General features: G+C 49.6%; 1 protein-coding gene across 5 annotated transcripts in view; it reads left to right on the forward strand.

Moving 5' to 3' along the window:
* Positions 1–12803, forward strand: part of DDX31 (DEAD-box helicase 31) — a 55096-nt gene that overhangs the window by 24908 nt on the left and 17385 nt on the right. For 4 of the 5 annotated variants that reach the window (XR_010308462.1, XM_064171392.1, XM_064171393.1 and 1 more), the window contains exons 16-17: positions 365–504; positions 7286–7367. Coding sequence is in view for 4 of the 5 variants with exons in the window: in XM_064171392.1 (XP_064027462.1) it covers positions 365–504; positions 7286–7367 (222 nt within the window). In the remaining variant the exon portion in view is untranslated. Of the gene's footprint in view, positions 1–364; positions 505–7285; positions 7368–7552; positions 7811–12803 lie in introns of those variants that run through there. The other variant, XM_064171395.1, reaches the window with a different exon arrangement.

A 12803-nucleotide genomic window follows, 5' to 3' on the forward strand; every position in this document is an offset into this window, starting at 1 on the left:
TCCGCAGAAATAAAATGTAAGAGGGAAAAAAAAAGAAGGGCAGAAAAGAGGCACTGAGGTGGGAGGAAAAGTGTCCTATTATCTGAAAGTTGCCCAATGTGTCACATTCACATGTCAAAAAAAGCAGCCTGGCTGAGGGAGCTGAGTGATGGTTCCAGGGCTGAGCCCGAGGAGCTCTTTATAAACAGGGAGCCACAGCGCGGGGGCTTTGCTGAGATCCCTTTTGTTGCAGCCGAGCTGGCTGAGCGTCTCCTTTATAATTAACACACCATGTTCCCTTAATTCCTCCTTTCCCTTCTCACATTCCCTTGTTCTGTGTGTGTGTCTGTGTGGTTCTGTGGTGTTTTTTCCCTGTTATTTGAAGTACAATGCTCCAGCTTCACCTGCGGAATACATCCACCGGATCGGGAGGACGGCTCGCATCGGCTGTCACGGGAACAGCCTGCTTGTCCTGGCACCTTCCGAGGCAGAATATGTCAGCTTGCTGGCTTCTCACAAGATTAAGTGAGTCAGAAACGTGAACAAAAGTTTCAGCTCATCCTTGCTAATTAACCTTCCGTGGCACTTGCAGCGGGACCGTGGCTGGTGTGGGTTTTAATAAGAAGTTATTAATTCTCCTGATCCGGGACCCAGCCCCGGACTAGCAAAAGGAGAAGTGGGAAGCGTTTGGTAAATCAGCAGCCTGACAGCTTGGGAGTGAGGGGCAGAGAGCAGGTAGTCAGAGATCCTTTGCACTGTGTTGTTATCTCCCTGGCCCTAGGTTCAAGTGGTGGCTATGTGGAGATCACAAGTCAAATGAGGCTGTCAGATGCTAACTGGCCACCTGCCTGCAGCGCACCATATTGTCAGGGCTCCTCGGGAGAGCTCCGGAGGAGGAATCGCTGGGGAGCTCTGGGTCGGCTCTGGCAGGTAATTGGCTGAGCTGTGTGGTGTAAGTGGCTTGTGACAGGAATAGGAGAGGCTTTTGCGAGTGGTCAGTGCCCAGTATGGCTCTGGAAGACAGTAAAGGAGGGATGGGCTTTGCAGACCAAAAGTGGGGTGAGCTTCCAAGCTAGCTGAGATTGCTGCTCCTGCAGCAGCTCCGGGAAGACTGGGGAGCAGACGGTGAAGGGAGCGAGCCAGGCTGGGTGAGGAGCAGCCCAACCTGCGGTCAGCTACCTGATAGCCTCCACACAGTCACATTGGAGTCCAGCCCTGCTTGTGCAGTGGTCTTATTGTGGAGAGGAGCCCCAGCTCCCTGCCCAGCATCACTGTTAGTTCTGGAGCCCCTTCAGCAGTCAGCTGCATGTATGTGGCTCCCCTTGCTCCCTGCTCTGCTGTCTCTCAGCATTTCAGCAGCTGAGTAGAGTCCTTTTAGTGCTGTGCCAGTGTTGATGGAGCCCTGTAAACTCCTGCTCAAATTAGTCCTCTTTTATTCCTGGTGTTTACATCGGGTGGAGCTGCTTGGAGTCGATTTGGGGTTTGCATCCTTGAAACAAACAAATGTTGGCAGTAAATAGAGGCTTATTCTAGGCTGTGAGCCATTTAGTGGGCTAACAAAGAGCCATCCATCATCCCAGGTAACTATCTATTAAGCAGACACCAGCAAGACATGGAGGGCTAAGCTGACAGGGTTTTTTTTTCATGTAACAAACAGCAGTGACATTTAAAGGTGAAATCCCACATAATTGTGAATTCCTAACTGTGAGGGGAAAGTTCTGCTTTTCTGAGTTGCAGGATTTGGGAAGTGTTAGAGGAGTGAGAGGAAATTTTCTCTCCCTATTTTTGTCTTTAACTATTATTTGATTATTATAATTTTAAATGCTTTTTATCTTAGGTTTGTTTGAGGGGTTTTTTTGGTGGGTTTTAACAAGTTCAAGGAGCAGTGTCACTCTCCCTGGTAATTATACCTGCTAAGGAGACCTCTGGTTGGGTTCTTCAGGAAGCTGTAGAGGACTCTGATGGAATGAGTAGAGGGAGGTTTATCTGAGTATTGTGGGGATATTTTTCCTCCACTTCCCAAATCAGTAGAACTAAACAATCATAGAATGCATCAGGTTGGATTGAACCCTCAAACCCACGAGGTTGGAATGAACCTCAAACCCATCTTGTCCAACCCCTCTGCAGTCATCAGGGACAGCTGCAGCTGGATCAGGCTGCCCAGGGCCACATAGAGTCTGACCTTGAATGTCTCCAGGGATGAGGACATGCTGGTGGAGATTGTCTGGTCTTGGAGTTGTTGGAGTTTTGATGATCTTAGAGGTCTTTCTCAACCTTAATAGTGATTCCCTGGTTCTTTCCTTGTTTGGTTTTATATTCTTCTTATCACGTGCAGCCCTGCAGGTGACTGGCAAAAAAGAAGGGTGATTTGCTTTCCTTGAGCCTATTTTTGGATGGAAGGGATAAGATGAGGAGGGAATGGCTTTAAGCTGGAAGAGGGGAGATTTAAACTGAATATTAGGAAGAAGTTCTTTCCAGTAAGGGTGGTGAGACATTGGGACAGGCTGCCCAGAGAGGTTGTGGATTCTCCTCCCCTGGAGCTGTTCAAGGCCAGGCTGGATGGGAAGGAACCTGGTGTGGTAGAAGATGTCCTTGCCCCATGGCAGGGTGTTTGGAACTAGATGATCTTCAAAGTCCCTTCCTTCTGTGGAAGAGAATGAGCCTCTAATTGGCATGGTTGGGTGATTGGAGCCATTTGCAGTCCTGTGTCCTCTCCTCTTTCCTACATGGGAGCACACAGCGTGAGAGAGGCCACCGGGACAGAGGCGAGAGCTGATGAATTACAGAGAAGATGCAGGAAGGCAGCTTGAAGCTGAAGGCAGCAAGTGCCATCAGCACAAATTGCTGTTACCCTTCATAAACAGAGCATTCTGCTGCTAATCCTGACAATTTAATTCAGCACGAGGGCGAAAAGACAGCATGTGTTGGCCTGCCAGCCTCCCGCAGCACTTCTGCTGCCTTCCCCTCAGCCGAGGACTTCTCCACCTCCTGCACTTTGCCTTTTATTTTGTTGGCTTTGACTCTTCCCTTTTTTTACTTCTTAAACCTCTTGCTTGTTTCGTGGAGGCTGAATGTGTGTTGTGGAATTATCTGCTTTTAATTTGGGCCTTTTTCTTCTTCTCTAAGTTCCTTTGGGGGTTTTTGTCACGGATCATTTTTTTTTCTTCCTCCTTCTTTAAGTGAAATTTCTCCTTTTTTTGGTTTGTTTTTTTTTTTTTATTTTGTTGTGTGGGGGTTTTTGTTTTTTTTTTCTTCTTTAAATGAAATTCCCACTGGCTTTATTGAAATGTAAATACTTCATAAAATATGTATTTCAGAGAAGACAAAGCATGAGCTGGGGCCCTGCAGCCTTCAGCGGGTGTAAATGAGCGGTGCCACACTGATTTAGGGTAGATGAGGATCTGACCTAGAGCTTGCTTGGTGGGTTTATTTTATGCCTTAAGCCCCTCCACCCACCCCAGCATGCATGGGAGTAAGTCCAGAAACGTTGAGAGTCGGAAGTAATGAGAGCAGACGTGGCTTTGTTCCTGGATGAAAATCCACTTCGGAATTAGGGATGACTGCCTTTGAAATTGGAAATCGCTGGCAATTAATTTTCACCGGTACCTGAAGCCTCTCCTTGGCTTCCACTGTGGCAGAGCAGCCTCAGCTCTTTGCCAAAGCGATCTCACTTTGGCTCTGCTGAGATCAGATCTTCCCTTGGGGCTCAGGGAAGCTGCAGGGCTCCTGCTGCAACGTTCTGCTCGCTCGCTCGTAGGATAGTAGAGGCTGGAAGGGATATCATAGAATCGTAGAGTCAAGCAGGTTGGAAGAGAGCTCCAAGCTTAGCCAGGCCAACCTAGCACCCAGCTGTGTCCACTCAGCCAGACCATGGCACTAAGTGCCTCAACCAGTCTTTTTTTGAACACCTTTAGGAATGGCCACTCCACCACCTCCCTGGGCAGCCCATTCCAATGCCAATCACTCTCTGCCAACGACTTCCTCCTGACATCCAGCCTGAACCTGCCCTGGCACAGCTTGAGACTGTGTCCCCTTCTTCTGTTGCTGGGTGCCTGGGAGAAGAGACCAACCCCTACCTACCTGCCAAGGAAGGTGACCCTGTGTGGGTCACACAGGAACACATCCAGATGGGGCTTGAAAGTCTTCAGAGAAGGAGACTTAACAGCTTGTCTGGGCAGCCTGCTCCAGGGCTCCAGCACCCTCACAGCAAAGACATTTCAGGTTGAGATGGAACCTCCTGGGTTCCAGCTTGTGCCCATCGTTCCTCGTGCTATCACTGGGCACCACCAAAGAGAGCCTGGCACCTTCATCCTGACACCCACCCCTCAGACAGTCCTAGACATTGATCAGATCCCTTCTCAGCTTGCTTCTCTCAAGACTTGTATGGCTTGAATCGTAGAATCATTAAGGCTGCAAAAGACCTTTAAGATGGAGTCCAACTATAACCCAACTCCCATGACCACTAAACCACATCTACAGCTTCTTGAACACCTCCAGGGATGGGAACTGCACCACCTCCCTGGGCAGCCTGTTCCAATGCCTAACGGCTCTGGCAGGAAAGAAATTGTTCCTAACCTCTAACCTAAACCTTCTCTGACACAACTTAAGGCTGATTGCTTTCATCAGCTGTGATTCCTCTGCCTGGCTGTAACTGTCTGGGTGCCCCTACACACACTCATGTTTCCTCTACATTTCCCTTTCCCTTTTTGTTTGTTTTGAAGGTGTTCTTAAAGGCTCTGTCTCACTCTAAGTGTACCTAACATATTTTCCTTCAAAGGGAGGAGGTGAGAAGCAGCAGGAAAATCAGTGAGGCTCACTTCTTATGATTGTTTTGGGTTTTTTTTAGGCCCCTCTGTCTCTCTGAGCTCCTTCAAGTGCAATCTAGCAGCGCCTGCCTCGACAGCTATCAGATAATTCCTCCCTCTCCTAACGGCAGCCTTAACTAATTTATAAAGGCAAAGGCATCACGGTGAAGGCAGGAGGCAGCTCTCTGCCTTCTCGGGGCTTGTGCTTGCCCCCCTCAGCCGCTGCCCCCCTGCTGTGAAGCAGGCTCACAGATCTGTTAGGCTGCGAGCTGGCAGCGTGCCAGGCGAGGGGGGCACCTCGCAGACAAATCAGTGTCACAGGGCTGACGTTTTCATTCAGCACCCTTCGGGGAGGGGGGCAGGCAGCTGGGGGGGTGTATTCCTCTCTCTCTTGCTTAAGTGGTTGCCATTTATGTTTTAATTTACTGTTAGGCTTTTCCAGACCAAACAGAGGAGCCCTCAGTTGTCTCTTTATGCTCCATTTCCCCTTCTCCCCCCCAGCACTCCCCTGCCTTTCTTCACGTAGTCTGCAGAGGAATCTGCTACCTCCTGAGTCCCAGCTTCACAGCCCCGGGGCTTGCCTGCCGTGGCTGGGCTGGTTTGTGCTTCCAGACTGGATGCCTGCTTCTTTGGACTATCTCTTTTCCTTCATGCTCCCTCCCTGGAGGTGTTCAGGGCCAAGTTGGATGAGGCCTTGAGCAAGCTGTCCTAGTGGGAGGTTGGAACTGGCTGAGCTTTGAGCTCCCTTCCAACCTAAACCATTCTGTGATTCAGTTGTGGTGATGAGATGGCTGAACAGGCAGGTAGCAAAAGGCAGGGTATTCATCACTTGGACTGCGGGACAGATGAGGATCCCACTGTGCTATTTGCTTGTAGCCAGGTGGGATTGGGCTCTTCTCCAGGCACCCAGCAACAGAATGAGGGGACACAGCCTCAAGCTGTGGTAGGGCAGGTTCAGGCTGGATGTTAGGAGGAAGCTCTTGGCAGAGAGAGTGATTGGCATTGGAATGGGCTGCCCAGGGAGGTGGTGGAGTTGCTGTCCCTGGAGGTGGTGGAGCAAAGCCTGGATGAGGCACTTAGTGCCATGGTCTGGTTGATTGGGCAGGGCTGGGTGCTAGGTTGGACTGGAGGAGCTTGGAGCTCTCTTCCAGCCTGCTTGATTCTATGATTCTGTGTTACACATTATGACAAAGATCCACCTGTTAGAGTACCAGCAGTGCTCCCTTCCAGAATCACAGAAACTTCCAGGTTGGAAAAGACCTACAGGATCACCAAGTCCAACAAGTCACCGTCCCTGGAGGTGTTCAAGAAAAGCCTGGATGAGGCACTTAGTGCCATGGTCTAGTTGATTGGGTAGGGTTGGACTGGATGATCTTGGAGGTCTCTTCCAACCTGGTTGATTCGATGATTCTATTCTATGATTCACCTTAAACCATAGCCCTCAGCAGAATCATAGAATTGGGGAAAAAACCTCCTAAGGTCCTCGAGTCCAACAGCCACACAGCACCACCATGGCCACTAAACCATGTCCTGAAGTGCAGAAACCACAGCCAGCTTCCTGACCATCTGAGCTTCAAGAGTCTCCCAAGATTTCTCTTTTCCTTAGACTGATGTAACCCCAAACAACCTCCTTCCATCAGTATTTGAGCTGTATTCTGGTCTGAAAAGCATCTCAGTAGTCTAAAGATGACCTTTGCCTGTTGCTGAGAATTTGGGCCTGCAAGGTCCAGCTTTTGTCACCTGAGTAATTCCCTTGGAAATGGAGCCCAGTTTGGATGCAGCTGTAATATTAATGGCCTGGAGCTGCACAGCTGTTCCTGTGTTGTCACCTGGCATGTGTGCCCCACAAGACACTGTTAAAGAGGACAAAGAGTTTCTAGGCTCCTGTAAAAGCACCTCTAAGGAGGATCACTCACTTGCAAAGGAAGCAGGTTTGTAAGCACTTCCAGTATCTGGGCCATCACAGGACCCAGCAGTGTCTCACAAGTGGGACTGGAGAATAAATCACCTGCTTGAGCCTCCAGGAGGAATGCAAGGCAACAGGATGGAGATAACTGCCCAGTGGGCAGCCTGGCCAGGGCAGCTGACCCGTCCTCTGGGTTTAGAACAGCCCTCACAGGCTGGCCTTTGGCTTTTCACCTGAAGTGAGAGGGGAGGGGAGCTCTCAGAGCAGAGAAGGAGATCAAACTATTTGTGTCAGAGGTGCTTTTCGAAGCTGTGGGTTGCCCAGGGAGGTGGTGCAGTCACCATCCCTGGAGATGTTCAAGAAATGTGTGGACACTGCACTTTGGGGTGTGGTTTAATGGCCATGGTGGTGGTGAGTTGATGATCTTAAAGCTCTTTTCTAACCAGAATGGTTCTGATGCTATTTCAGGACTGAAGTCTCAAGCTGAACATGTAAATCACCAATCTTCTTGCTGTCCACTGTCAGCTCATGGCTTGTGCCACACTTAAACCCAAAAAGGGGGAGAAATGGTAACTTTTTTGTCTTGTTGTTTCAGTGTTTCAGAGATAAAGGTGGAGAAGGTCCTGTCCAGCTTGATGAAAGATGATCGCTTCAAGTTGCACAGACCAAGAGGCAAGGTGAGTTGTTGGTTTGGAATTGCTCCACTGCTCCTTTGCCACTCAGGCATCACAACAAGCAACCCCCCCCAGGCAATATTTGGAAGCAGCTCTTTACCCTGCTTTGTGCTCAGCAGTGTTGCTGCCTGGGCATGCACTGCCATGCCAGGTGCTGTACCTGAGGAACATGTTCCTTTCACCTGCAGTCAAAGGTGGCCTTCAATTCTTCTTCTCTCCCTCTGCCATCAAAGTGACTTCACTGGAGCTGAGATATATCCACTCTGGCTGCAGGATGGAGTCAGCCTGCTACAGGAACTCAGAATAACCTTTTTTTGTGACTGAGAGTCTGAAAGAATTGGGTCTGAGAGATGGAGTTTCTTTTTAGGGAAAAAAAAAGAAGTCCTCCATCATTTAATGGGGATGGAATTGCAGTGGTTCTGTCAATATCAAATAGGCTTCCTCAGGTGTTACTTGAAAAATATATTAACTGCAGTGAGGGATTTCTTCTGCTTTGTGTTTGATGCTGTCAGAAGCTCTGTAAGTGGTCTCCAGTCTTTCCTTAGAAGCTGGAGAGGCTTGGTCCCAAGTTTTCCAGAAGGCTAATGAAGACCATGCAAAGAAAGACTGAGAACTGGGTTTGTTCAGCCATGAGGTGAGAAGGCTCAGGGGAGACCTTATTGCCATGGACCAGCACATAGATGGTGGCTACCGGGAAGATGGAGACTCCCTTTCTACCAGGAGTCCTGTGGAGAAGACAAGGGCTGATGAGGACAAGCTACTGCTGGGGAGATTCCCACTGGACTCCAGAAGAAATTTTTCCCTATGACAACAGTTGGACTTTGAAGTCATCTCCCAAGGAAAGCAGTGGATTCCTAGATTCATAGAGTGGGTTGGGTTGGGTTGGAAGGGATCTTAAAGATCATCCAGTTCCAACTGCCTCCCACTAGCCCAGGTTGCTCAAGCCTCTTCCAACCTGGCCTTGAACCTTCCAGTGGGAGCACATCCACAACCTCCCTCTCCCAGTGTCTCCCCACCCTCACTGGAAGGAATTTCTTCCTAATCCCCAGTCCCAGTCTGCCCTCCTTTGGATTTGCCTACACAGTTTTAAGGCTTGGCTTGGCTTGACAGGGTGCTGGATCTTCCCATTTCAAGTAGAGTAGGAAGGTCAGAGCAGATGGCCTTTGGGCTCCCTGCCAAGCTGGCCTTCTCTGCTAAATTGTCTGAGTTTGCCAGCAAGCCAGGCCTGTGAGCTGGGAGTGCAGGGGGACAGCAAGCAGCACAGGGGTGAGCAAGGAACTGAACCTGCTTCCTTTGTGTTGTTGCACCGAGGGTTGGCTGCTGGCCTCTCCGGGGGCCGAGCGCCGATGTGGCCTCTGAGCTCTCGGGGGGCTGGTTTGGCCTCTGGGCTCCCTGTGGGCTAGGTACTGGCTGCTGGCCTCTGGGCTCTCCAGGGGCTGGCTTGGCCTCTGGGCTCTCCAGGGGCTGGCTTGGCCTCTGGGCTCTCCAGGGGCTGGTTTGGCCTCTCTGCTCTCCAGGGGCTGGTTTGGCCTCTCTGCCCTCCAGGGGCTGGTTTGGCCTCTCTGCTCTCCAGGGGCTGGTTTGGCCTCTCTGCACTCCAGGGGCTGGTTTGGCCTCTGGGCTCTCCAGGGGCTGGTTTGGTCTCTGGGTGCTTTAAGCCACGTCTGTGTTGCAGTCTGCACAGAGGAACCTCATTATGATGCTCTTTGGCTCTCGTTGCCTCGACTCGAGTCCATTATGAGCACCACGTTGCAACAAGTATGTTTTGGGCTCGTGTGTGCAGCCAGGGAGCAAGCCCAAGTGCCTGTAAAATGTATATTTTATATTTAGGCATATAAAATATATATGTGGCTGTGTCTGGGTGTGTGAATCTTCACCTGCCTACAAAGAGAATAAATTTGATCTTTCAACTTTTATGGAGGGGAGCGAGGGGGGAACTGGGTGAGTTCTGGAGGAGGTGTGTGGAGGTTAGTAAAAAGTTGTTATTAAAACAAAATCCTTCATTTTGTTTTGAAGTCTAACAGAAGCAGGAGATGTTACAGCCTGGCTTTTGGGGGGCTTTTTTTCCTCCCTCCCCCCATCTTTCTTCTTTTTTTTTTTGCTTTTCAGCTGTGTTAAAAGAATTTTTCTACCTCCATCTAGTTTCTGTTCCTTCTCCTTTTACCCTTCTCTTAATGAAATTGGAAGCTTTCAGTACTTAGCCCAGCCTTGACAAGCTGCAGTCTTTACAATCAGGAGCTTGCTTCTGAAAGAAATACTATGTCTGGTGTTTGGAAGAGTCCTGCTGATGGCTTGAAGCAGTTGAGTGCCATAAATGCTCTTGCATCCAGGCCTGATTCTTCTTTTAGCTTGTGGATGTTGTTGTTGATCACACTCAGAGATTCACAGAATGGTTTGGGTTGGAAGGGATGTTCAAACTCATCCATTTCCAACTCCCTGCATGGGTAGGGACACTTTCCACCAGCCCAGGTTGCTCTAGGTCTCATCCAACCTGGCCTTGAACACCTCCAGGGAGGCTGTGGAGCACAGAAGCACCCAATGTGATCAAAGATCACATTGGGTGCTTCTGTGCTCCACAGCCTCCCTGGACAATCTGTGCCAGTGTCTCAGCACCCTCACTGCAAAGAATCTCTTCCTCCTCCCAGGTACCCAGCAACAGAACAAGGGGACACAGTCTCAAGCTGTGCCAGGACAGGTTCAGGATGGATGCTAGGAGGAAGTTGTTGCCAGAGAGAGTGATTGGCATTGGAATGGGCTGCCCAGGGAGGTGGTGGAGTCTCTGTGGCTGGAGGTGTTGAAGCCAAGCCTGGCTGGGGCACTTAGTGCCATGGTCTGGTTGATTGGGCAGGGCTGGGTGCTAGGATGGGCTGGCTGAGCTTGAAGGTCTCTTCCAGCCTGGTTGATTTGATGATTCTGAGTCTGCCCTCTGCAAGCTTTCTTCTGCAGGAAGAAATTTTCTCTTCCTGGTGTGGCTGGTGCTTGGGGGAGTCCCCCTGATGTCTTGAACCATTGCATCCAAGTCCTTTTCTTCTTTTAGCTTGTGGATGTTGTTACTGATCTGTTAAGTGATGGATTAAATCATTAATTACATGGTTGTGGTAGTGATCAGGGAGCTGCCAGAAGTGGAACAGTTCTCCTATCCCACTATTTTTCCATCACAGCAGTAATGCTTCTTACTTAAGAGGGTAACAAACTCATCTGGATGAAGAGCCAACCTCTGGGGTAGGATCTTACCTTTTGGGTCTTGGAAAAATGTGTGGAGTCTCCCATGAATTGTTGTGTTCCTCCAAACCAGGACGTGAGCAGGACTGAAGTTGTGTGGGCGAGGCACCCAGGATGGCTTCCAGCAGCTCTGTTTGGTTTGCTCTGGCCGGACACTCGCAGGATTTATTTCCACTCTTTGGCTCCGAGTTGAAATCTCCTGGGGGTGTTTTTCACGAGTAGTGTTGCTGTTATTGGTTGGAGTTTGGGTTTGGTTGTGTTTTGTTGAGAGGAACCTCCCTGGAAGGCAGGGATCAGGCACAGGTTGGGTTTTTTTCACGCCCATTAGGGCAATTTGAAACCGAGATGTGTCTCAGGGGGGCTGAAGGGGATAAAAGGCAAAAGGTGGGGATGGGAGGAGGGGAGAAGCTGGTTTCTGCCTGTATCATTTGCTGCTTTCCCCCCCACTTATTTCTCTCAGGCTGACCTCACACGTTGGAAATGATGCACCCAGGGCTTTATCCCTCGTTTTTGTCTGACTTTTTTCCCCCCTCTTTCTTTCTTTCTTTCTTTCCCTTTTTTTTTCCCATCCCTTTCCCCTAGCACCAGGAAGAAGAGATGCCTCATTTTGAAACCTAAAGGGGGGAATAAGAAAAGTCCTTTGTAATATATTGCCATATTATCACTAAATCCCCTGACAGTTGTGACACAGAAGCAAGTCACCTGTCACTTAAGCTTGAGGTCTCTTTAATTTTCTCCTGGAATTCGCACCAGGCTGTCTTTAATTTGAGGCCTTTATTGGAATTCTGAAACCTTTCTGCCTCCCTGGTGCTCAGATCTATTCTGAGTGCTGTTACAGAATGTATACAATAACCAACAGAGGGATTCAGAGGGGGCTGAAGCACTGTTTATTTAACACTCTGGAGGGATTTTCGTGCTTATTCGGTCCTGGCTGCCCGGCTTTCAATATCGCTTTGACAACCGTTCTGCCCTTCTCATTAATTTTAAACAGTTAAAACACAGGAAAAAGAGAAAAAAGTTTTCATTATTAAAGTGCTTTACTTTTTAATAACAGAGGATTCTGTCCGCTCAGGGGAAAGGGCAAGCCTCACTAATTTCACATTCATATTAAAAAACGCTGGGAAGGTGACACTTGGCGCTGCCAGGAGGCTTAACAAAAGGAAAGTGCTGGGAGGTGTTGGAGGGGGTTGGCTTGCAAGGAGCAGGAGGGGCCACCAAGTTTTATGTTTCACCTCAATGGAAACTTGTTAGGCGCAGCAATGAGTGGCCACTTGGAGCAGGCAGCGCCACTTGGAGTTTATTAAAGCTTTGCAGAGGCCCCCGGGGCTGCAGGCTGGCTCAGCTGATTAATAGGTGCGAGCTAAGTCTGGCTTAAAGGTGGCCGTGAAAGAGCTCTGCTGGGAGGCTTTCATGAGTGGATTGGGAGACAGACAGCAGAGACTTGGAATCTGGGAGATTCCTCACGTGGCCTTAGAATACCCACTGCTGTCTGTGGAGGTGCAGGAAGCAGAAATCTGGGGGGCTTTTCGTGGAGGTGTGGAGACCAAAAGTCTTGGAGGCTCTTCAGGTAGCATTAGAATCCTGATTGCTGTCTTTGGAGATGCAGGGTCCTGAAATCTGGGAGAGCTTTCATGAAGATGCAGGGTCCTGAAATCTGGGAGAGCTTTCATGAAGATGCAGGGTCCTGAAATCTGGGAGAGCTTTCATGAAGATGCAGGGTCCTGAAATCTGGGAGGCTGTCATGGAGATGCAGGGTCCTGAAATCTGGGAGAGCCTTCATGGAGATGCAGGGTCCTGAAATCTGGGAGGCTGTCATGGAGATGCAGGGTCCAGAAATCTGGGAGGCCTTTCATAGAAGTATGGAGATCAAAAGTCTTGGAGGCTCTTCGTGTAGCTTATCAATCCTGATTGTTGTCTTCAGAGATGCAAGGTCCTGAAATCCTGAGGGGGGATTCATGTAGATGCAGAGGCCAAAAGTCTTGGAGGCTTTTCATGTAGCTTCACAATCCTGATTGTTGTCTTTGGAGATGCAGGGACCAGAAATCTGAGAGATTCCTCACATGGCCTTAAAGTACCCATTGGGATCTTTGAGGTCCCTTCCTTATGGAGGACACTGGAACAGGTTGCCCAGGGATGTGGTTGAGGCCTCATCCCCGTCCCTGCAGATATACAACATCAGACCTGATGTGGCCCTGGACAGCCTGAGATAACTAAAGG

This window comes from Pogoniulus pusillus, chromosome 35 (assembly GCF_015220805.1).
Source record: "Pogoniulus pusillus isolate bPogPus1 chromosome 35, bPogPus1.pri, whole genome shotgun sequence".
Classification (NCBI taxonomy): domain Eukaryota; kingdom Metazoa; phylum Chordata; class Aves; order Piciformes; family Lybiidae; genus Pogoniulus; species Pogoniulus pusillus.